The sequence below is a fragment of the Stomoxys calcitrans genome, chromosome 1 (assembly GCF_963082655.1).
Source record: "Stomoxys calcitrans chromosome 1, idStoCalc2.1, whole genome shotgun sequence".
Taxonomy (NCBI): Eukaryota; Metazoa; Arthropoda; class Insecta; order Diptera; family Muscidae; genus Stomoxys; species Stomoxys calcitrans.
The window spans coordinates 158,865,628-158,891,266 of NC_081552.1; the positions used below are offsets into that span (position 1 = coordinate 158,865,628).

General features: G+C 40.0%; 1 protein-coding gene across 1 annotated transcript; it reads right to left on the bottom strand.

Annotated features, from left to right (window-relative positions):
• Positions 1 to 9,750: 9,750 nt before the first annotated feature.
• On the bottom strand, positions 9,751 to 25,354 carry LOC106090114 (uncharacterized). The gene is made up of 3 exons (XM_013256197.2): positions 25,128 to 25,354; positions 24,889 to 25,070; positions 9,751 to 11,150 (listed from the first exon to the last, which is right to left on the bottom strand). The coding sequence occupies exons 1-3, from the start codon at positions 25,219 to 25,221 to the stop codon at positions 10,002 to 10,004; spliced, it is 1,425 nt and encodes a 474-aa protein (XP_013111651.1). The 5' UTR covers positions 25,222 to 25,354; the 3' UTR covers positions 9,751 to 10,001.
• Between the last annotated feature and the right edge of the window lie 285 nt (positions 25,355 to 25,639).

The window sequence follows — 25,639 nt, forward strand, 5'->3', positions numbered from 1 at the left end:
TTCTGAATCTATAAAGAACACACAAACATACAAATAAACACAAATTGATTTTTATATATAAGATGATATTGTGCGACAATTAATTCGATCAACTTTTACGAAAGTCTACAGCTAATAGGGTGAACAACTCACGAGCAATAGCAATTGCTTTCGTCTTCGTCTGGCAGGTCGTGGTTTCCATCTCTTTTACTCTGAAGTCGGCAAGGTCGGGGTTGTCACAAATGCAATTGAAATCAACAGCATTACTTGCTATTGTTGAATGAAGGCTAGTCAAAAACAACGAAAATATGAACGAGTTATAAAACCGAATGATAGCAATCTGTTCCCTGGTTTGCTCATATGGTCTGATAACAACTCCATAGACAAGCAAAAACCATTCGAAGAACAGTGATGGAATTTTCACACTTTGGTACATTATTTCGAACACTGCAAGATAACAGGTCCGTTCGCGTGCTTTTCCAGAAAAAATTTGCAGGAGAGTAAGAGCCATTTTAAGGGTGGTACTATGTTCGCTTTTAGCGACATTTTTTCATGATTACTTTTTTAGATAATAGATTTTGAAGCAAAAGAAAATTTATACAAAACAAATTTAGTTAAAGGGCATTATTTTAATCTACATACCAAACTTCAATCAAATCAGCAAAAATTAAAGCTTTTAGAATACGAACAACGATGATCATGGGACTGGTTTACATTGGAGCTATATCAGGTTATAGACTGATTTGGCACAATTGTGGGAAGTCGTAAGAGAACACCGCATGCATAATTTAAGCCAAATCGGACAAAAATTGCAGCTTGTAAAGGCTCAAGAAGTCAAATCCAGAGATCGGTTTATAAGGGAACTACACAGATTATAGACCGATTTGGACCGTACTTAACACAGTCGTTGGATGCCATCACAAAGCACTATGTGCAAAACTGTAGCTAAATCGGACAAAAATTGCGGCTTTCAGGGTCTCAAGAAATCAAATCGGGAGACCGGTTTATATGGGAGCTCTGTAAGGTTATAAACCGATTTGGACCTTACTTGACACAGTTGTTGGAAGTCGTAACAGAGCACGACATGCTAAATTTCAGCCAAATCGGACAACAATTGCGGATTCCAAGCGCTCAAATCGGGGAATCGGTTTATATGGGAGCTATATCAGGTTATAGACCGATTTGGACCTTACTTGGATCAAGAATTCAAATCGGAATATCGGTTTATATGGGAGCTATATCCAAATCTGAACCGAGTTGGCCCATTTGCAATCCCCAATGACCTATGTCAATTAGAAGTATCTGTGCAAAATTTCAGTTCGACCGTTATCGTGATTTCGACAGACGGACGGACATAGCTAGATCGAATAAGAATGTCGATGCGATCCAAAATATATATGGGGCCTCAGATCAATATATCGAGGTGTTACAAACGGAATGACTAGATTAGTATACCCCCATCCTATGGTGGTGGGTATAAAAATGCTGGCGATACTTGTTACAAGGCTAGAAGGGAGTCATCCGTCGTATCAGTGATCTCCGTGCCGCTGGACAGACAACACAATTTACCGTGCACGAAGCTACCAATGTCGTCCGTGGCGCCAAGTTGCGCAAGACGCTGGTCCTAGACGGAATCCCTACACTATTGCTGAAGAATCTGCTCAGCCTGTCTGACCACTATTATATTGGGTTGCCCAAAAAGTAATTGTCGGTAATATAGTAGTAATATAGTCGGCGTTGACAAATTTTTTCAACGGCTTGTGACTCTGTAATTGCATTCTTTCTTCTGTCAGTTATCAGCTGTTACTTTTAGCTTGCTTTAGAAAAAAAAGTGCGCGAAATTTTGTTTGTTTGGTGTCAATTTTTGTTTGTTTGGCGTCAATTTTAATATGGGTGCCACATGTATTGAAAGAAATTCATTTAACAAACCGAATCAACGCTTGTGCACCTTATGCTCCTATATGCACCTTAAACGCAATGAATTCGATCCGTTTTAAAAACGAATCATAACTGAAAAATGGATTGTTTACAACAACGTTAGTCGCAAACGATCATGGTCCAAGCATGGTGAACCAGCTCAAAACACTTCAAAGGCTGATATCCACCAAAAGAAGGGTATGCTGTCTGTTTGGTGGGATTGGAAGGGTGTGGTATATTTTGAGCTGCTTCCAAGGAACCAAACGATTAATTCGGATGTTTACAGTCAACAATTGGACAAATTGAATACAGCCATCAAGGAGAAGCGACCAGAATTGGTCAATCGTAAAGGTGTCATATTCCACCAGGACAACGCTAGACCGCACACATCTTTGGTCACTCGCCAAAAACTGAGTGAGCTTGGCTGGGAACTTTTGATGCATCCACCATATAGCCCTGACCTTGCACCATCAGACTACCATTTATTTCGATCTTTGCAGAACTCCTTAAATGGTAAAACTTTCGGCAATGATGAGGCTATAAATCGCACTTGGTTCAGTTTTTTGCAGATAAAGGCCAGAAGTTCTATGAGCGTGGAATACTAAATTTGCCAGGAAGATGGCAAAAGGTTATCGAACAAAATGGCAATTATATATTTGATTAAAGTTCATTCTAAGTTTTATTAAAAATGCATTTACTTTCTTTTAAAAAATCCGCAATTACTTTTTAGGCAACCCAATAGTACCCGATGTTTGGAAGATAGGCAGTGTGATCTCGCTACTGAAACGAGCAAGGGGGAGTCGTACAGACCGACATCCCTTCTCTCATCAGTAGCCAAGACGCCACTCCTTCCGATCCTCCCGACGGACAATTTCCATTGGATGAGCATCAGCATGCATTTCGAAGGCTGGATAGGACTACAACTGCTTTACATGCCACCACCGTACACAAATGTAGAAACAATGTTGTCATATCCCTTGTCGGCAGCTTGATGTGATGACAAAGAAACCTTGGACTTACCACGTATAAGGTAATTATCCGGTCTATGGTAAGTTATGCTGCGGCAGCATAGTCTATTCAGCTATGTGACACGTAGTGGAATAATGTACTGATTTATCAGAATGCCGCTCTTTGAACTGCGACGGTCTGGTGAATTGAATTCCTAATGCTTCTTGATATTGTGGCTGTTTGTAGCAAATTGCTGCAACCACTGATGTGAGGCAAAAGTAGCTTTCCATTTGGTCATGTGGCGGCTACGGACACTGGGTTATCATTGAAGATATCTGTATCCGTTCACAATTGGTAGAAAAATTCGCACTAGTTTTTTCCAATTACACTGACCGTCACTTGTTTAACTGCCCAGCCAGACCCAGTCAATCCCATGGCAACATCTTCCCTCCTTAGCAAATTCAAAGGAACGGTGTTGGTTTCATCGTAGCTCTCCGATGAGGATGATTCCATCAAAACATTTATGAAACCGATAATTGCCCTTTTCTTGGTGTCTGGATTGATACAATGTTTTGGGAACTAAAAAATTTTTGCAACTTTTTAAGTTTCCGAACACAGCTAACGTTGTGTACATAAAATGTGAACAAATATGGATAAGCAAACAAAATTCTGTAGTCTAGTTTCTTATATCCAATAACCTTGTATAGAAAAAAATTCATAAAAGAAAGTTCTTTGCCTACTGTATGTAAATTTACTGACTGCTTTCATTTTCCTAGAAACGAACTCACACGTTCTTGCTTGGTTTTAGTTTGCTTCTCTTGACTATTCACAATAGCTCTATAATTCATGTAGCATGGACAACACTCATTTGTTTCGCTGTGTTAAGGTTGCAAGTGGTGGCAGAAGATGATAGGTTTCATATCAAGCGTTGCCAAACAGACCATTCGATGCGATTTTATCCGCCGTAAAACTAATCTTTATGCCAACTTGATACATTTATATACCAACCAAAATTGGCTGAACTATAAAGGGTGATTTTTAGCTATTATCTTTTTGGCAACACTGGTTTAAACAGCTCACCCATGTTTCGTGTTTTGTTTCACTGTCAAACATCTTGAGTTTGGTCTATAATTTAACCATGAAACCTCCTTGAAACAAACAACTGAAGCAGCTATTCGGGCTATTGTGGCTAAATTTCGCAATAAATTTATATTGTTGGACATAAAACCACCAACACGTTTACGTATAGTGTGAACTGAATATCGGTGTTGTATCGGCCAGTGTTAATGATGACCCTCAATCATACCGTTTCGTCGCCGTTCGCAGCAATTGGGCCTCTGTAACTCATCAAGGTGGAAAATTTTGCGGAAGGATTTAGGTGTGAAGCCTTTTAAAATACAGCTGGTGCGAGAATTGAAGCCGAACGACCTACCGCAACGCAAAATTTTTTGCAAATGGGCTCCTGAAAAGTTGGCCGGAAGCATTGCAAGAGCTATTCTAAGACGATTTAACGATGTCCGTGTGTCTGTCCGTCCGTCTGTTGTGTCACTCTACAGACTTCAAAAATTAAGATATTAAGCTTAAATTTGGCAAAGATACGTCTTTTTGGATATAGCTACTACATATATAGACCGATCTACCGATAAAAGGTCTAATGTCCATAAATGCTTTATTATACCCTCCACCATAAGATGGGGGGTATACTAATTTCGTCATTCTGATTGTAACTACTCGAAATATTCGTCTGAGACCCCATAAAGTATATATATTCTTGATCGTCGTGAAATTTTATGTCGATCTAGCCATGTCCGTCCGTCTGTCTGTCGAAAGCACGCTAACTTCCGAAGGAGTAAAGCTAGCCGCTTGAAATTTTGCACAAATACTTCTTATTAGTGTAGATCGGTTGGCATCGTAAATGGGCCATATCGGTCCATATTTTGATATAGCTGCCATATAAACCAATCTTGGGTCTTGACTTCTTGAGCCTCTAGAGCGCGCAATTCTTATCCGATCGAGATGAAATTTTGCACGACGTGTTTTGTTATGATATCCAACAACTGTGCTAAGTATGGTTCAAATCGGTCCTTAACCTGATATAGCTGCCATATAAACCGATCTGGGATCTTGACTTCTTGAGCCTCTAGAGTGCGCAATTCTTTTCCGATTGGAATGAAATTTTGCACGACGTGTTTTGGTACCAACAACTGTGCCAAGTATGGTTCAAATCGCTCCATAACCTTATATAGCTGTCATATAAACCGATCTTGGGTCTTGACTTCTTGTACGACGGATTCTCTCATGACCATTAACATACGTTTTTATTATGGTCTGAATCGATCTATAGCCCGATACAGCTCCCATATAAATCAATCTCTCTATTTTACTTCTTAAGCCCCCAAAGGGCGCAATTCTTATTCGAATTGGCTGACATTTTACACAGGTCTCCAACTTATAAATTTAATTGTGGTCCAAACCGGACAATATCTTGATATCGCTCTAAAAGCAGAGCAAATCTTTTCTTATATCATTTTTTTGCCTAAAAAGAGACGCCCGGAAAAGAACTTGACAAATGCGATCCATGGTGGAGGGTATATAAGATTCGGCCCGGCCGAACTTAGCACGCTTTTACTAGTTTTTTATTCGATTTCGCTGAAATTTAAAACAGTGAGTAGTTTTAAGCCTCCCGACATCTGACCTAAGTATGGTTTAGATGGGAATATGTTTACATATAGCTGCCATATAGACCGATCTGCCGATAAAGGGTCTGAAGTCCACAAAAGCTATATTTATTACCTGATTTCGCTTAAATTTGAAACGGTGAGTAGTTTTATTCCTCCCAATCACCGACCAAAATATGGTTCATATGGATCGGACTATATTTTGATATAGCTGCCATATAGACCGATCTCCCGTTAAAGGGTCTGAAGCCCGTAAAAGCTTTATTTTTTATCCGATTTCGCTGAAACTTGAAACAGTAAGTAGTGTTGGGCTTCCCAACATCTGACCCAAATATGGTTTGGATCGGACAATATTTAGATATAGCCATATAGACCGATCTGGGCGGTCGATGGGGTCTGAAGCCCATAAAAGCCATATTTATTACAACATTTTGCTGAAATTTGAAACAGTGAGTTTGTTTGGGCCTCCCGATAATCGACTTGAATATGGTTCAGATCGGACTATATTTAGATAGCTGCCGTATAGACCGATCTGCCGAATAAAAGCTTTTTTTTATCCGATTTCGCTAAAATTTCATACAGTAAGTTGCTTTAAGCCTCCCGACACCCTCCCCAAATATGTTTCAGATCGAAATATAATTAGATAAAGCTGCCATATAGACCGATCTTCCAATTTAGGGTCTTAATCCCATAAAAAGCGGATTTATTCTCTGAAAATTTTACTTGGATAAGAGTTCTCGGGACCAGAATAAAATATGATCGAGACCAGCCCCTATTAAGATATAACTTCGGATATAGTAGTGGAGTTATAATAAAATAGGATGATTATTATATCCTTGTTTAATTTGACCCAGATCGGTCCAGATTTGGTTATAGGTGCCATATAGAACGATCTCTCGATTTAAAATCTTGGCCCTATAAAATTTTTCGATTTCGTTGAAATTTGAAACAGTGACTTATGTTAGGCTTTTCGACATCCGCATATAGTTCAAATCGGTTTATATTTAGATATAGCTGCTAAAAAGACCAATATTTTGTTCTACCAAATTGAACAGTGACCACTGGACCACTCAATGCCCGTGCCGTATTTGGATGCATAAGTTATGCAATATTCACCGGATTGTGACGAAAAGGGGTTTACATATATACCCGAGGTTGTGGGTATCCAGAGTTCGGCCCGGCCGAACTTATACCTATTGACATGTTTTTATACCCTCCACCATTGATGGGGGGGGGGGGGGGGGGGGGGGGGGGGTATACTAATTTCGTCATTCTGATTGTAACTACTAGAAATACTCGTCAGAGACCCCATAAAGTATATATATTCTTGATCGTCGTGAAATTTTATGTCGATCTAGCCATGTCCGTCCGTCTGTCCGTCCGTCCGTCTGTCTGTCGAAAGCACGCTAACTTCCGAAGGAGTAAAGCTAGCCGCTTGAAATTTTGCACAAATACTTCTAATTAGTGTAGGTCGGTTGGTATTGTAAATGGGCCATATCGGTCCATGTTTTGATATAGCTGCCATATAAACCGATCTTGGGTCTTGACTTCTTGAGCCTCTAGAGTGCGCAATTCTTATCCGATTGGAATGAAATTTTGCACGACGTGTTTCGTTACGACATCCAACAACTGTGCCTAGTATGGTTCAAATCAGTCTATAACCTTATATAGCTGTCATATAAACCGATCTTGGGTCTTGACTTCTTGAGCCTCTAGAGGGCGCAATTCTTATCCAATTTGAATGAATTTTGGCACGTAGTATTTTGTTATGATATCCAACAACTGTGCCAAATATGGTTCAAATCGGTTCATAACCTGATATAGCTGTTATATAAACAGATCTGGGGACTTGACTTCTTGAGCTTCTAGAGGGCTCAAAATCTATCCGATTTGGCTGAAATTTCGCAAGACTTTTTTTATTGTTACTTTCAGCAACTATGTCAAATAAAAAACAAGTCGGTTCATAACCTAATTTAGCTGCCATATAAACCGATCTGGGATCTTGATTTCTTGAGCCTCTAGAGGTCGCAATTATTATCCGATTTGCCTGAAATTTTGTACAACGGATTCTCTCATGACCATTAACATACGTGTTTATTATGGTCTGAATCGGTCTATAGGCCGATACAGCTCCCATATAAATCGATCTCTCTTTTTGACTTCTTGAGCCCACAAAGGGCGCAATTCTTATTCGAATTGGCTGACATTTTACACAGGTCTCCAACATATAATTTAATTGTGGTCCAAACCGGACCATATCTTGATATCGCTCTAATAGCAGAGCAAATCTTTTCTTATATCCTTTTTTTTGCCTAAGAAGAGATGCCGGGAAAAGAACTCGTTAAATGCGATCCATGGTGGAGGGTATATAAGATTCGGCCCGGCCGAACTTAGCACGCTTTTACTTGTTTTTAACTTTCCTATAGCTCTTAAAAACATCACCCTTTACATATGTATACCGTGCAATTGGGGATCGGGAGATTGGATTATATGGGAAACAAATCAGGACTTAGACCGATGCAAACCACACTTATCACGTAAGTTGGAGGTCATAGGGGAAGTCATTGTGCAAAATTTCAGCTAAATCAGATAAAAATTAAATTAATTATAAAAGGACCCAGATCTCTTTATATGGCAGCTATGCCAGGCTATGAACCTATATAAACCATACTTCGCATAGTTGTTGGAACAAAACACTTCATACAAAATTTCCGCCAAATCGGATAAGAATTACGCCTTCTTGAAAACTGGAGACCGATATGGCCCATTTGCAATCGCAATGTAAGACCAGAGATGCGGAGCGAAGCAGACCTTTTTTTGCCGAAGCGGGAGCGACATTTTTTGACTCCGGGGTGGAGCGATTTCTAATCTCAAAGTCCGCTGCGCATCGACAAAATAAAAATTTTAATTTTTTTTTTTAATTTACGAACTTGTTATTTTGGCGAATTAAAACAAACATCTAAAATTATTACATTAACATGAGATAACTTAAGAGTTAACATTCGTTAGCAAAAGCAAATCGTTATTTTAAAGCCAAAACAAGTAAGAACGAGCTGAGTGCAGTAGGGCCGAATCTTGTAAGCCACCTATCATTGATGGCATTTATCAAATTCTTTTTATATGCAAAAACTAAAACGGATCAAGCAACAAACTCCATGTATTTTTATATCCACCTCCATAGGAAAAGAGGTATATAAATTTAGTGATTCCGGTTGCAAGAACTCGAAATACATATATTCTGGATAGTCGATAAATTCTGTCCGTCTGTTGTTATCACGCTACAGCCTTCAAAAATTGAGATATTGAGTTTGACACAGATTCGTATTTTGTCCATACGCAGGAGAAATTCTTGAACGAGCAAAATCGGATCCTATTAAGATATAGCTGCCAAAAAGCCTCCGATATTCGAACCGAAAACTGTCCATATCGGGCCATAATTAGATATAGCTGCCATATAGACCGACCTACCGATTTAGGGTCTTAAGTATATAAGAGACCATATTTCCTATTTCGCTGAAATTTTGAGCAGTGAATTGGGCTAGATTTCCCTCTGTCCGAACCAAATTTGGGACAGATCGAACTTCACTCTGATATAAATTTGGAACATGAAGTTGCACTAGGCCAGACGATATTCGAACCGCGTATGGTCCATATCAGGTCATATTTGGATATAGCTGCCACATAGACCGATCAGGAATCCTCATTCATTACCTGATTTCCTTGAACTCTTAGATGGTGACTTTCTTAATTTCGCGGTTCCTTGAACCGAACATGATGCAAATCGGCCTATACTTAGACATTAATATACCATTGAAACTATACTTTACAAAAGTGTTAAAGGTCATAAAATAAACCTGTTTGCAAAATTTCAGCCAAATCACATAAGAATTGCGCCCTCTAGAGGCTCAAGAATTCAATCCAGGAGATCGATTTATATGGGGGATTTATATGGATATAGCCGGATAACGACGGCGTTCAAAACTACATATAATCGGAGTTGAATATTGCTTGATGTTGAGAGGAAGAATAAGAAGAAAATTTAAAATTAAATAGTACAATAAATTTAAAAGGAAAGGCGTGGGAACGGAGACGAACGAAAAAAAATTGCCAGAGCGGGAGCGGAGCGGAAAGGGTGCCCACTCCAGATCCCTGGACGATCAACAATATATATACTTTGTTGGGTCTCAGATCAATACTTCGATGTGCTACACACGGAATGACTACATAAGTATACCACCTATCCTATAATGGTGAGTATAAAAAGAATAAAATTTTTTCACCATAAAAAAGCAATAAAAATTCTGTTTGGTTTTCTTTATCCTAACACTAGTGAGATATATTGTGAAATGCTATATGAGCTACAGTCGAAATAATTTACTCATTACATATTTAGATTTAAAAACTAACACATACACTAAGCCATACACATCAGTTGAGGTAAGTATCTGTTATATAACACAAACTGGCAGTTTCGATCATTTAAACCTTTTTAAACTTCTGCAAACACTCGTACAAAGTCAAAAGCCTTGTTTCGGGCATACAAAAGAAGACACATAATCCCAGCAGCATGCACAGAAATCCCATGGAAAAGAAGAAAACCATGCCGCTTACGGTCTTTGAGGCCACCACAAAAGCCAGAGCCACTTGCAGCAGATTTTCTCCAATCAATATTGCGGCAATGCATTTGGGTTTTTGTGTGATAGTGAATGCCTCCGACATGTAAATGCTGGCTGCGATGGATACTCCACAGCAGATGAGGAACTGGAAGAGTATCATCAAACAGGCAATAATTTCCAAATCATCGTGAATAATGGCTACATTTGGATTTGCAAAATATTCCAAGATTCCTCCTGCTATAAGCATGAATATTGTGGCTGGAAGAAGTGTTGCCACACTCATTCTTCGGCGGCCGTATCTGTCGATGAGCAGGCTACCCAAAAGGCTGCCACATGCTCCTGCTGCTGCGATGGTGTACAGACAGTTGGTCTCACAATTGAAGCCCAACCAACTCGCCGACAGAAAAATCCTATTAAATGGCTGAGACATTGTTAGGGTGACAAAGCCACGCAGGATAAACACTTTCAAGAGAGGTCTGACATTACGTTTCCGGAGAGTATACCAACCGCTTTGGTCAGCGTCAATACTTAGTAGTTGAAGACAATCTTCGCGCAGACGCATTACTTCCATGGTTGTCAGCTGCGTATCCATAAGCTGTTTCAAAGCCGCATTGGCGGCTAACTCTCGATGCTGCTGTATTAAAAGCAATGGAGATTCAGTGTGTTGCCTCAATGTTGCAACAATGCAAATTAAACCTAAACATGCTACCACAAGACCATGTATTTGGCCAGACTGCATCGTCCGATGGCCTGGCTCAGGCTCGAAGGCATACCACAAATGTGTAAACGTTAGTTGAGTCAGTATGCCAAACCAAATGGAGCACCGCTCAATGGACATCATGAAACCGCGCACATCTTTGTGTGTCATTTCCGGGCCTATGGAGAATGTCTGAACCTGTGATAAGCCCAAAGCTGCACCTTCGAAAATGCAACCAAATGCTAGGGCAATAAAAATATTTGGTACAGCCATGAATAACAGTCCACCCAATATCAGTAGAGTACCACTTGCAACCTAAAAGAGAAAATGGGGATGTATTGATTTTGTTATTTGTTGGTTCAATAAAAATTATATTTCTTACATGACTACATAACAAATACAAAAAAAGTTCGGGCCGAATCTTGGGAAACCACCGCCTCCATCATGGATTCTGCTATATATAAAAATCAATTTGTGGTTGTTTGTTTGTGTGTTCCTTATAGACCCAGAAACGGCTGAACCGATTTTCTTAAAATGTTCACAGATGGTGCATACTGATCCCGTGGTGAAAATAGGGTACAAAATTTGTTGATGTCTAAAGGGGGGCGGACTCTCCCCCTTACCCTAATTTTCAGAAACGCCTGATCTCGGAGATGGGTGGTGCGATTTAAGCGAAATTTTGTGTGCTCTCATATAGTACCCTAAAAATAAAAATTTGGTATCCAAATTTCGGATTTGGTACCTTGGGGGATTGCCCACCCTAAAACCTACCAAACATATATTTAGACCAATCACGACAATATGAGACTCAAAAGAAAAGTATTTAGGATAAGAAAACTTATCTGATATCCAATTGTCGGACCAAGTGTTTGGGGGGCCTCCTCTCCCCAAAAACATCCCGCAAGCGGACAAATTTACGACCACAGGAATATGGGGCTCAAATGAAAGGTATTTGGGAGTAAAGCACGAATTTGATATCAATATTCGGGAAAACAGCCACAAAACCACCCAAAAAGTAAGTATTTTCTGCCTATTGCAATATGAGGCTCAAATAAGAGGGCTTTTAAAGTGGAACACGAATCCGATATATATTTTCAAGGCCAACTCACTGAGTGGCCTCCCATGCAGGTCATGTTTGCGACTATGGAAATATGGGGTTTAAATTAAAGGTATGTGGGAGTAGACCACGTATCTGATATCAACATTAGGGGCCAACTGTCTAGCGGACGTCCCACCACATTAACAACCCCCAAGTAGGACGTATTTGCTCACCAAGACAATGTGGATCTTAAAGAGAGGGGAACTAAATATTCATAGTTTTTAGGGCCAATGCCCCAAACCGGAGATATTTACTGATATTTGCAACAAGGAGTTTAAATGAGATTAGAAAACGAATTTGACATCCAATTTTGAGGGCAATGGGGTTCAAATAAATTATACATAGATATATGAGAATAGATCACGTTGCTGATATATTTTCCAGGCTTAGTGTTTGGGGGACCACCCAAAAACACCCCTAAATCGGGCATATTTACCGACCATGTCAATGTCGAGCTTAAATGAAAGGTTTTGGGGGATAGAGCAAGAATTGATACCCATTTTCGGGATCAATTTTCTGGGGGTCTTCCCCTTTCCCAAAATACCCCACAAACTGTAATTTTTTACTGACCATCGCAGTATGGGGCTCAAATAAAGGTATTTGGGAGTAGAATACGATTTTGATATCCAAATGTAGGACCAGGTATTTAGGGCATCACCCTTTTCCAAAACACCCCCAAAGGGAAACAATTTTTCGACCATGCCAATACGTGGCTTAAATGAAAGGTATTTGAGATTAGAAAACGAGTTTGATAACCTATTTTGGGGCCATGTGTTTGGGGGACGCCTCATCCTTTAAACTCCTCTTGAGCCAATGGCAATATGGGGTTTAAATAAATGGTATTTGAGAAAAGAGCACGATGCTGATATTTTTTCAGGGCCAAGTATCTTAGGAACCACCTCTCCCCCGAAAACACCTCTAAATCAGACATCATGAGAATATCGGGCTGAAATGAAGATGAACTGGAGTACACCTTACATCCAAACTTAAATTCGTAGACCAATAAAGATCATATGGGATTCAGATAAAGGCACTTATATTGTTAAACTGTTAGTCAAGTTAGCATGGTATTTCACTAAAAGATCTTTAATTGTCGAAAATAAATCCAGGCAAAACTTTGAGCCTTTCGGAGCAGCAGAAGGCTGATCGGTTTATATGGGATCTATATCAGATTTAGATCTAACTTCGCACGGTTGTTGGAATCATAATAGAACACATACTGTCCTTTTTTAAAGTTTGACAGAAAATGTGTTTTTGCTTTGTAATAGCATTTGACTGGTTTCCTAGATCGCGATTCCGTTTGGTACCACCTAAATTCATCAGTAAGAATTGTCAAAAAGGAAGAAGACAAACATTTTTTTGACAGAAGGTTGAAGACATAGACATCTAGGAAACCAGTCAAATGCTATTACAAAGCAAAATCACATTTTCTGCCTTACTTTAAACAAAGGATTTTTATACCCCCCACCATAGGATGGGGTATACTAATTTCGTCATTCTGTTTTTAACTGTTTTTCGAAATATTCGTCTGAGACCCCATAAAGTACATATATTCTTGATCATCATGACACTTTAAGTCGATCTGGCCATGTCCGTCCGTCTGTCTGTCGAAAACACACTAACTCTCCAAGGAGTAAAGCTATCCGCACAAACACTTCTTATTAGTGTAGGTCGGTTGGGATTGTAAATGGGCCATATCGGTCTATGTTTTGATATAGCTGCCATATAAACCGATATGGGATCCTGACTTCTTGAGCCACTAGAGTACGCAATTCTTATCCGATTTGGCTGAAATTTTGCATGAGTTGTTTTGTCTTAACTTCTAACGATTGTGCCAAATATGGTTAAAATCAGTCTATTACCTGATATAGCTGCCATATTAACCGATCTGGGATCTTGACTTCTTGAGCCTGAAAAAGGACTATTAATTATCCGATTTCTCTGACATTTTGTACAACGGCTTTTTCCATGACCACATGCGTATCAAATATGGTCTGAGTCGGTCTTCAGTCTGATACAGCTCCCCTATAAACCGATCTCCCTATTTTATTTCTTGAGCCCCTAAAAGGCCCGATTCTTATTCGATTTAGCTGAAATTTTTCACATATACTTCTACTGCGGTCTCCAACATTCAATTCAATTAGCAAAGCAATTATTTTCTTTTATCCTTTGTTTATCTAAAAAGAGATACCGGGAAAGAACTCGACAAATGCGATCGATGGTGGAGGGTATATAAGATTCGGCCCGGCCGAAAGCTTTTACTTGTTTGTTTTCCTATTTGGGTGTTTGGGTGAAACCAAACGAAATCACAATCTAAGAAACCATTCAAATGCTATTACAAAGCAAAAGCACTTTTTCTGCCTTAGGTTATGTTGGGTTACGTTGAAAAGAGGGTGCGGATATTAACCCGCTCCATGCCACTATAGACATACACCTAAGACAGCAATGGGCTTGTTGTGCGCTCTTAATACTAAAGAAATACTACTTACAAAACTCTAAATTGTTTTCCATGATACTTCCCTAAGTTGGTTCATATCTGGTACTGTGTCCCCACCAAAGTGCCGATATCTGTTGGACGCGAAAGCAGGGCAATAATAAAGGAAATGTTCCAAAGTCTCATCATCTTCCCCGCATGCCCTACCCATGCTATCAATCGCCGCACCGATTTTACTTAAGTGAGCTCGTAGTCTTATGTGTCCCGTTATGATACCAATAGCTATACTGACCTCGTTCTTACTTTCTTTCAGTAATAGCCTCGTCTTCTCACGATCTGGATCCCCCCATAGGATTTCCACCGTCCTACCGACCGTTTCGCTGTTCCACATTTCATTCGCTCTTACTCCTTTATGGCCCGCCACCCAAACGAAGCGGATTTTGCCATACTCAGAAAGGCGTTAATCTCCTTCTTACACTGCGAGACTGTTCGTGACCGTAGCGTTCTGGTTTTTATTGCAATTTTACTGAACGCAAATACGATTACATTCGACGTCCTCGCCTTAGCACCAAACCACCTGACGCATTCCATGATCGCCCTAAACAGATCTCAATCCGTGTTTGAGTGCCTCGTATCGACCTTAACTCGACGATCTTCGCTTCGATTATACCGAGAGGGTATGAGCTGCTCCCATCCACAACCCACTCTTCCAGCGTCTTAAGTCTCGTAGCCGCAGTGGCTGCCTCACACATAATCTGTTTGTCAATGAGACGGATATGTAGAATAATCTCCTGTGCCCTAGTGGGCGTGGTCCTCATCGCTTCGCCTATGTCAAGACAACATGTTCTCTGAACCTGTTGTATGGTCCTTATGTTGAACTTTTTCTCCATAGCAGTCCACGAAACTACTGAGGCGTAACTAAGCCTATCCTCGGATGCATGCCCCATTTCGAACCTACTGCCCGTCAACATAGTGCCCAACATCTGTGAGCCTTCTTAGTACGCTCCTGAATGTAACACTTTCAATTCAGTTTCCGGTCCAAGATTACACCTAAGTATTTGACCTTGTCAGATATCGAAATCGTTTTAATGAGGAAACGTGGTGTGTTAAATTGGCCCACCTTCGTCTTCCTCGTTAACTGACATATTTCAGTCTTCTCTGGGTTAACATTAAGACCTCTGGGTCTAGCCCAGTCATATGCCATATACAAGACCATTTCGGCCCATCTTCATAGCTGGTTCAGATCCTTACCCCTCAGAAGTATTATAACATCGTCAGCGTAGTAGACGAGTTCAAATCCCTCCTCAGTCAGCATCCGTAATAGGCCATTAATGGTGTCAAACCATTGGAGTGACGATAAAATGCTCCTTGGTGGAGTTTGTCGTGCCACTTTCTCCCTTATATCCTTATATTTATGGCATAGGACACACAATTTATCCACCTGTTCCTTAGCATATGGTTTATACAGTCTCTAAGGACCCCCGGTCCACCCGGGACTGGTCTAAAGATTGGATCAGGGTGCCAGTCCGGATTGATCAGAGTGTCGGACCGCACATTGTTAAGAGCCCCCTCGATGTCAATGCATACCGCCAGTGTGTACGTTTTGGCATCGAAGGATTATTCTATTTTATGCACAACCTCGTGCAGGGCAGTCTCCACCGACCTTGCCTTGACATAGGCATGCTGTTTGTATTTGAGCAGTTCGCTGGATGTCCTACTCTTTATCATGGTGTCCACAATACGTTTCATGGTTTTGAGAAGAAAGGATGCAAGGATTATGGGTCTGTAGGCCTTTGGTGTCGCATAACTTGCCTTGCCGGGCTTGGGTATAAACACCACTCTTGCCTCCTGCCAGGCTTTCGGAGTATATGCAAGTCCTAGGCACGCTGTGAAAATTTTGGCCAGATGAGGCGCCAGATAGTCTGCCTCTTTTTGTAGTGACGCCGGAAATATTTTATCAGGTCCGGGTGACTTAAATGGTTTTGAGCTCCTCAAGAATTCCTTCACCATAAATTTCGTTGTTATAAACCTTCGATCAACGTCATTATTCCAAGATTCCGGTGTCTCCGTGAGTCCCGTCGTATGCTGTGAAAAATGGGTTTTCATCAGAAGCCTCGACATGTCCTCCGTTGTCTCTGCTCTCACTGCCATTTCGTCTACTAAAGTATCAGTTTGGCCATGGGTTTTTGAGAGAATTTGTTTTATCTTGGCGGCGTCATTAACGCTATCGACCTGTTCGCAGAAAAGCTTCCAGGAGGCACGGTTTGCCGCTCTGGTAATCTTATTGTATTCCTTGAGCCGTCTTTAGTACACATCCCATTTAACTTCCGATTTTTTACGACGTGCTCTGATAAAAAGTCTGTGGACCTCTTTCCAAATATTGCGAATCTCCCCGATCATCCAGGGTTTTTCTTGGGCTGATTTCCCGAATCCTGTGGGCTGATTTCCCGTAATCCTGTTGACATTTTCGTCAATGTCTTCTATGCTTGGACAATCTAAATTATCTTGCCCAAGTCTTCTTCTGAGTAGCCTTCCGAATTTTGTCCAGTTGGTTTTCAACTTATTCTGGAAGCTTATCGGATTCGGCGCTGGCCGTGCTATTCTAAACCTGATGTACCAATGGTCAGAGAAAGAGTGTTTCATTGAGACCCTCCAATCCTGAACCTCATCGATTAGATTTTCCGAACATATCGTCAAATCTAATACCTCCTCCCTAATCCTATTTACAAAGGTAACGGTTTTACCAATATTAAGTGTTAGTACTACCCCACGAAATGTGGTGAGAGTGTCCATCGCACCCTATTAGTACTTCGTTTCCTGTCTGTTTTGCTTTCCTCACCAGCCGTTGCAACTCCATCGTGGGTGGCGGTGTCGGAGAGTCAAAAGGCAGATAAAGTGATGCCAAGAATGCTCCACCGTCTCCCTGTCTCACCACATCCGACGTTGACATCTCTGGGGAAAATATAAATATAATTCAAATTTTTATGACACATTACGCAGGTCCTCGGCCGAGTACCAGTGTTAGCATAGAATAATTGGTAGTTGATATGGTTCAGTCCTAAAACTTAGCTCCAGGTCGTCCATGGCTCCTCAATTAAGGCAATATGAATCTTGACCTTGCTGCTTTTCTCCATCAGAGCGTGAGTAACTGTCTCGCTCCAGTGGAGGTTTATCTGGATGACCTCAATCATTGGTCCTATAGTTAACGGTCATCATAGGAGTAGGTGATGATCTCTTCGTCTGCTCCCTGTTCTTTGGACTGCATTGACTTTCCTGTCACTGCACTGCCTCATGTCATAGTCTTCCAAATCTTAATAGAATGGACTCCTTGGAAGAAGGTGATGGTACCATCTTTGGCTCCCTGTTCGTTAAAATGCATTGAGACTCCTTTCGCTGCGCTGCCTAATGTTTCAATATTAGGATCTTTACATGTTTAGTCTTCCTGTGGAAGACCTCTCACTTCTTTGCGACCAAACCTTGGTCGCAAAGAAGTGCATTCGCTAATATGCATTCCGTCGCAAATTAACAGCTGGGGAATGTTCATCTTTCTCACAAGGTTGAGCTCTGCACCCTCCTAAGGAGCGTGGATACTTCTGATGAGCTGTTTGGCGGTATCAATGCATTCTGTTGACGCAGGGAAAATATGTCCCCTTTATGCTCCCAGCTCATCATTTTTGTGGGTGGACTCTCTACACAGTTCCGCACATGTTCGAAAATCCGCTCGTTAACCAGATCCTGCACTTGGTACCGATGATCTGGTGGAATCCTACCGTTCTGGCGTAAGAGAGCGGCTCCGTACCATTCTCAGCGACCATCCTTGATCCTTTCCCTTCCTTGATGGCTGTGGTCTCTTTTTGGAAGTCCCTGTCCTTCATGAAGACTCAGGGGCCGTGCGCCCTCATTCATTCCTGTTCCGACTTTGTCTACCTCCGCAGGACACTGTCTGGAGTCTCCATTGCAGGATGGCTGGATTGGGTTTCCCATTGTACTTGAAAGCGGGGAGCTATTTTCTTCTTCAGCATTTAAGCGGTGTTGCTTGGAATATTAGTTCTATCCCTTCCAGTATTCTGCACTTTCGCCCAATTGGGCTGCCGGTACATGCTCCTCCGTCTCCTTCGTCGTGCCCCGGATCGCTTTCTGGGCCTGCTTGTGAGCTTAGCAAGGCCATCGCTCACTTCTGCCGTCATCCCGCTGTTCCCATCTCACGATTCGGATGCGATGACTGATTCATTGACACCGTCGCTGTCTGAATCCGAGTCGGAAACACTACGTTAGTGAAAGGCTGTGGACGAACTGTGCATCACTCTGGTTTAGCCGTCTCCTCCTCATTTATAAGTCTGACGACTAGTTGTGCGCTTGAAGCATTACTCTCGACTACAGTTGCCGAGGCACCCACACCTATAGGAGGGAAAAACAACAGGCTACGATCTGACGCCACCACCCCAGCCGCTGAGTCTTTGGAGTTCATTTCTAGCCTACTCCACAAAGGCTATAAAATTTTTCGTAATAGGTAGTACATGTTCCGATATACGGAGTTTTTTTTTCTTTGAGGAGCGAAAACAAACACGTCCGCTCCACTCAACGGCTACTACACCTTACTGCCTTACTTTAAACAAAGGATTTTTATACCCTCCACCATAGGATGAGGGGTATACTAATTTCGTCATTCTGTTTGTAACTGCTCCAAATTTATTCGTCTGAGACCCCATAAAGTATATATATTCTTGATCGTCGCGACATTTTACGTCGATCTAGCCATATCCGTCCGTCCGTCCGTCTGTCTGTCGAAAGCACGCTTACTTCCGAAGGAGTATAGCTAGCCGCTTGAAATTTTGCACAAATACTTCTTATTAGGTATTGTAACTGGCCATATCGGTCCATGTTTTGATATAGCTGCCATATAAACCGATCTTGGGTCTTGACTTCCTGAGCCTCTAGAGTGCGCAATTCGTGTTTTGTTATGATATCCAACAACTGTGCCAAGTATGGTTCAAATCGGTCCATAACCTGATATAGCTGCCATATAAACCGATCTTGGGTCTTGACTACTTGAGCCTCTAGAGTGCGCAATTCTTATCTGATTGGAATGAAATTTTGCATGACGTGTTTTGTTATGATACTTAACAACTGTGCTAAGTATGGTTCAAATCAGTTCATAACCTGATATAGCTGTCATATAAACCGATCTTGGGTCTTGACTTCTTGAGCCTCTAGAGGGCGCAATTCTTATCCGATTTGAATGAATTTTTGCACGTATAATTTTGTTATGATATCCAATAACTGTGCCAAGTTTGGTTCAAATCGGTTAGTAACCTGATAAAGCTGTCATATAAACAGATATTGGGACTTGACTTCTTGAGCTTCTAGAAGGCACAATTCCTATCCGATTTGGCTGAAATTTTGCATGACGTATTTTATTCTTACTTTCAAAAACTGTGTCAAATAAGGTTCAAATCGGTTCATAACCTGATATAGCTGCCATATAAACCGATCTGGGATCTTGACTTCTTGAGTCTCTAGAGGTCGCAATTATTATCTGATTTGCCAATTTTGTACGACGGATCCTCTAATGACCGTTAACATACGTGTTTTTTATGGTCTGAATCGGTCTATAGCCTGATACAGCTCCCATATAAATCGATCTCCATTTTACTTCTTGGGTCCCCAAAGGGCGCAATTCATATTCGAATTGGCTGACATTTTACACAGGTCTCCTGTATGATTGTGGTTCAAACCGGACCATAACTTGATGTCGCTCTAAAAGCAGAGCAAATCTTTTCTTATATCTTTTTTTTGCCTAATAAGAGATGCCGGGAAAAGAACTCGACATATGCGATACACGGTGGAGAGTATATAAGATTCGGCCCGGCCGAACTTAGCACGCTTTTACTTGTTAGTTTTTCTATTTGTAATAGAAACGGATTACCCTATGGTCTGCCGTCGGACAATATCCGATTGTATGAACTATCTCAAGACAAAATAAATTTAGCGCAAAACGTATGAATTTTTAAAAACTAAAAAAAAATCTTAAAAAAACAATTTCGTTTAATTTCCAAAGCCACTATGCTTTTATAACAAAAAAAAATAATGTTTTTAATATTTTGAGATATTAAGCGAAGAAAAGTGGATATTAATAACTTTGACATAAAATCGCACATGTTGTCACAAGTAGTAGGCTTGCCGCCATAAATTTATCTTATTTTTTTTCATAATAGAAACCATCAATTGCAACCAGACTCTAAAACTGTTTCCAGAAATCTCACTCATAAGAATTTCGAGATCATTTTTTTTTTTTTTTTGATTGTTTTTACTTTAAAAAAGGCCGATTTTCGACAAGAACTTATATAACAGGAACATTTTTTTGTTTATTTATTTGTTTACTTTAAGTCAATCCAAATTTCATTACGATATCTCTTTCCTAACTCGAGCTAGAATTTTTGTAAGATAGTGTTGTTTTAAGTATATTTCTACTCATTCGTCGTTAAGGGGATAAGTCAATCTACCCATATTTGTCCGTCCGTTCAACAGATAACCGAAATTACAATAGCATGCGAACGAATAAAGCTATACGCACAAAATTTTACAAAGACACTCCTAATTGATGTAGGTCGTTGGCTCTTGCATATGGGTCATTTGGTACCCATTCATTTTAGTTTTTAATACCAAAAAACCTTAAAAACTGTTTCATACTACGTTGAAGTATGGACTTTCAAACAGTTGGGAAATTAAGCTTTTTCAAAAAAAGGATTCATGTTTTTAATATTTTAATACCCTAAACCACTTCTGTGGTAAAAGGAAGAGAGATAGACCCATTAACAAGCATGCCGATCGACTTGCAATCACTTTCTGATTCGATTAAGTTATGTCCATCCTTCTGTCCGTCAGTCTGTTTATCTGTCCGTCTGTTTTTTATACCCTCCACCAGATGATACTAAATAATTCCGTCATTCTGTTTGTAACGCATCGAAATATTGATCTGAATAAGGTATAAAGACTCTTGATCGTCTTGACATTCTAAGTCGATTTAAACCTGTCCTGTAATAAGGCTAGGCGCTTGAAATTGTGTACGAATACTTCCTAAGTCGGTTGAGATTGCAAATGGGCTATATCGGGCCATGTTTTGATATAGCTCCCATATAAAACGATCCTGAATCGCGGCTTCTTAAGGCTATAGACGGCGCAATTCTTATCCGATTCGGCTGAAACTTTGCACCAGGTGTTTTATTTGACCTTCAACAACTGTGCCAAGTATGGTCTAAATCGGTTTATTAGCTGATATAGCATCAATATAAACCGATCTCGAATCTTCACATCTTGAGCCGCTAGAGGGCGCAATTATTATCCGATTTGGCTGAAATTTAGCAAGAAGTGCTTTAGTGTCACAATCAACAACTGTGCCAAGTATGATTTAAATCGGTTCCTAACCTAATATTGCTCCCATATAAACCGATTTGGGATCTTGATTTCTTGACCCGCTAGAAGGCGTAATTTTTATCTAATTGGGCTGGCATTTACCATGAAGTGACATTTACCATGAAGTGTTTTGTTCTAACAACTGCGTCAACTATGATTCAAATGGGTTCATAGCCTGATAAAGCTCTTATATAAACCGTTTTCGAATATTGACTTCTTTAACTTCTAGAAGGCGCAGTTAATACCTCATTTGGCTGAAATTTAGCATGAAGTGGTTGTTTTGATTTCCAGCAACTGTGCCAAGCATGGTATAAATCGGTTTACAACCTGATATAGCTCCCATATGAATCTATCACACGATTATAGTTCTTGAGCCTCTAGAAGGAGCATTTGGTCTCCAACAGCCAAATCAAGTATACACCCAATCGGTTCATAACTTTGTATAGCTCAAATTCGTATCCATAACCCTTTGTTTGCCTATAAAGAGATATCGGCGTTCCATGGTGGAGGGTACATAATATTCGACCCGGTCGAACTAAGTACGCTTCCATTTGTTTTATTTTTTTAACTTTTCACTCGATAACTATGTTTTTTTTGATAAAAGTATTGTACCACTATTCCTGATAGAACCCATTTGAACTACGATATCCTTGGTAATAAAGGGTCATTTTTTAGCTACTATCTTTTTGGCAGCACTGGTTTAAACAGATCACTCACGTTTCATGTTTTATTTTACTGTTGTGACTTTGGTCTGTAATTTAACCATGAATCGTCTTACAAACGAATAACGCTTACAAATTATTGAACTTTGCGTGCTCTGTTAAGAAAGTTCATCGCGCGCTTCTTCCATTTTATGCTCAGCTTAATCGACCCACTGAAGCAAGTGGTTATTCGGATTATTGTGACAAAATTTCAAACCAAATTTACATTGTTGAACATTAACCCACCAACACGCTTATGTAGAGTGCAAAATGAAGAAAATATCGCAGCTGTATCGGCCAGTGTTAATGATGACCATCAAATATCGACTCGTCGCCGTTCGCAACAATTGGGCCTCTGTTACTCAACAAATATTTTGAGGAAGAATTTTGGTGTGAAGCCTTTCAAAATACAGCTGGTACAAGAATTGAAGACGAATGGGCTCTAGGAATGTTGGCCGAAGAACTTAATATACCCTCCACCATAGAATGGATGTATACCTATTTCGTATTTCTATTTGTATCTCCTCGAAATATTCGTCTTAGACCCCATAAAGTATATATATTCGTGATCGTCATGAAATTTTAAGTCGATCTGGCCATGTCCGTCGGTTTGTCTATCGAAATATTTCTTATTAGTGTAGGACAGTTGAGATAGTAAATGGGCCATATCGGTCCATGTTTTGATATAGGTGCCATATAAACCGATCTTGGATCTAGACTAGAGGGCACAATTCCACTAGAGGGCACAATTCTTATCCAATGTAGCTGAAATTTTGTACAACGATCTTCAAATATGTAAAATATGGTATGAATCGGTCTATAGTCTGATACAGCTCCCATATAAACCGATCTCCCTATTTTATTTCTTCAGGGCCTAAAGAGCGCAATTCTTATTAGCTTTGGCTGAAATTTTACACAATGACTTCTACTATGATCTCCCACATTCGATTCAATTATGGCCGAATTGGACCATAACTTTATATAGCTCAAACAGCATAGCAATTATTTTCTTTTATCCTTAAAAAGAGATACCGGGTGAAGAACTCGACAAATGCGATCCATGGTGGAGGGTATATAAGATTCGGCCGGGCCGAATCTAGCTCGCTTTTACCTGTAAACTTTGTACTCGATAACTGCGACTTTTCTGATAAAAGTATTGCACCACTATTCCTGATTGAACCCATTGAAACTACAATATGCCTGGTGTTAGAGCTTACGTTAACTTCCATACGGATGGTTCCAAACTAGACGACCAGGTGGGCTTTGGGGGGTACTCTAAAGATCTAAATTTGATCGTATCGAAAAGATCTGATCATATCCGCTTGATACACACTACAATGTTTATCAAGCGGAGATCCTTGCAATTAAAACAGTGGTGGAATGGCTAAGATATAATGTCATAACGACGATCGGCATAAATAGGCGCCATTAAATCCCTAGAAAAAGGTGTTTCTGAACACAAAAACCGACGTAGATTTCTCAACGAGATAGCTGACCAGTTCAAAATTCAACTATTCTGGGTGCCGGGAGATATCCCAAGGAATTGTAAAGCGCAAGAGCTTGCGAGACTAGGAACTACCTTACACATTCCAGGGAAACTGGAATCTGTGGGTATGCCTCTAGCGACATTTAAGTTAATTTTTCAGGATCAGGCTCGAAGGACAACGACCAAAAATACGGCACAGTCAAACTTACACCGAACATAACGTCATCCTCACTTCAAAGTTTTGAGCCAAAGATAGCAATGTCAACAATGTCCAATTTTCCAACATTATAAGGAAACACTTTGTTTGGTGAAAAATTGTTTTCTTGATGTTAAATTAAATTTTCATCCTAACTGGTAGTTTAATAGACCCTTAATTTTGCGTTTTAATTTAAAAGACAAAAATATTTTAATATAATTTGGAAAAGGACCAGATTGTACCACACATTGTCAAAGACACAAAAAAGCCTTACAAAGAGAAGCGTCTTTTAATTTGTATATTTTAGTAAGTATGCTAAGTTTAAAAAATTATATTTTAAAAAGTGAAATTGAGATTCATCTATAACTATTTAAAATGAGAGAGCCAGCAATTGAAAATCAAAATGGAAGAAAGATGCGTTTCTTTGGCTTGCAATCATTACCAAATTCCTTCGAACAAGGAAAAAATCTTAAACTTCTAGTATTTTTGTATTTAAGATGCAGACCTTCCCATGTATGTATTTCTTTTGGGTGTAGGTGTACATCTCCAATTTGCTCTAAAAAATTGCTTTCGGTCCACAGAATAATTTACCCATATATCGCTTAATTCAAATCCTAATTATTTCTATTTGATATTTTCTCAGGCGCTTTTATAAAAATACACACCAAACAATTAGGAAAAAAAAGTTTAATCTTATCTTTTGCTGGAGTTTTGTTGTACTTACATGGGGAATGTTTTTGGTGACACGTCCAACAAAAAAAGACGCTATAGCAGCTCCAAGAATGCAGCCAATAAATAGTGATACGGTCAAAAGATTACTGTCGTAGTCGTAGTCAAAGTGAGCCGGTGGTGATTCGAATACGCTCCAACCCAGTTTAAGACCTCCAGCAAAAAAGACAGTTGATGCTAAAGATATAAACATTAGCAGTGGTGCGCTAACTGTCAGTTCGAGACTTATTTTACCTGGTATCATTAGTTGCATTTGCATGCGACATTGCCACAATTGTTGCAACCATGTTTGACTATCCTCCTCCTTGATTGTGGGTAACAAAGGCATGTTTCTCTATGGATGTATCTTCAAGTTGTACTGTACTCATCCTTTTTGCTACAATTTCAATACCGAAACATTGCGTGCACCTACTATGGATTCGCGCAATAAGCTCATATGTGAATAACTACTTTCTCAACTCGCTGACTATTCTAACTCAAGTATAATATTGCAAAACGTCAACCAACAGCTCCCTTCATTCAATAAATTTAATATAAATATTCACAATTTATGATTAGCTAGGTTCATTACTACTCACCTCATTGCGCAGTCCTCAACTTCGGAGTCATGTCGGACTTTTCGCAATCAAATACCCGCCGTACACAAATGCTTCATATTTATATGAGCTACGCACAGTAGTCTAAACAAAACAAAAAACGATAAATATTTACTTTACCTATCCGCAGTAAATGCCAGCAATATTTTG

Bases quoted from the DNA above. Each gene is read 5' to 3' on its own strand.
- LOC106090114 (XM_013256197.2), bottom strand. From the start codon at position 25,221: ATGCCTTTGTTACCCACAATCAAGGAGGAGGATAGTCAAACATGGTTG. The intron at 25,071-25,127 runs GTAAAATAAGTC...TTATATCTTTAG, and splicing joins AATGCAACTAATGATACCAG to CATCAACTGTCTTTTTTGCT. The intron at 11,151-24,888 runs GTAAGTACAACA...TTTCTCTTTTAG, and splicing joins TCACCAAAAACATTCCCCAT to GTTGCAAGTGGTACTCTACT.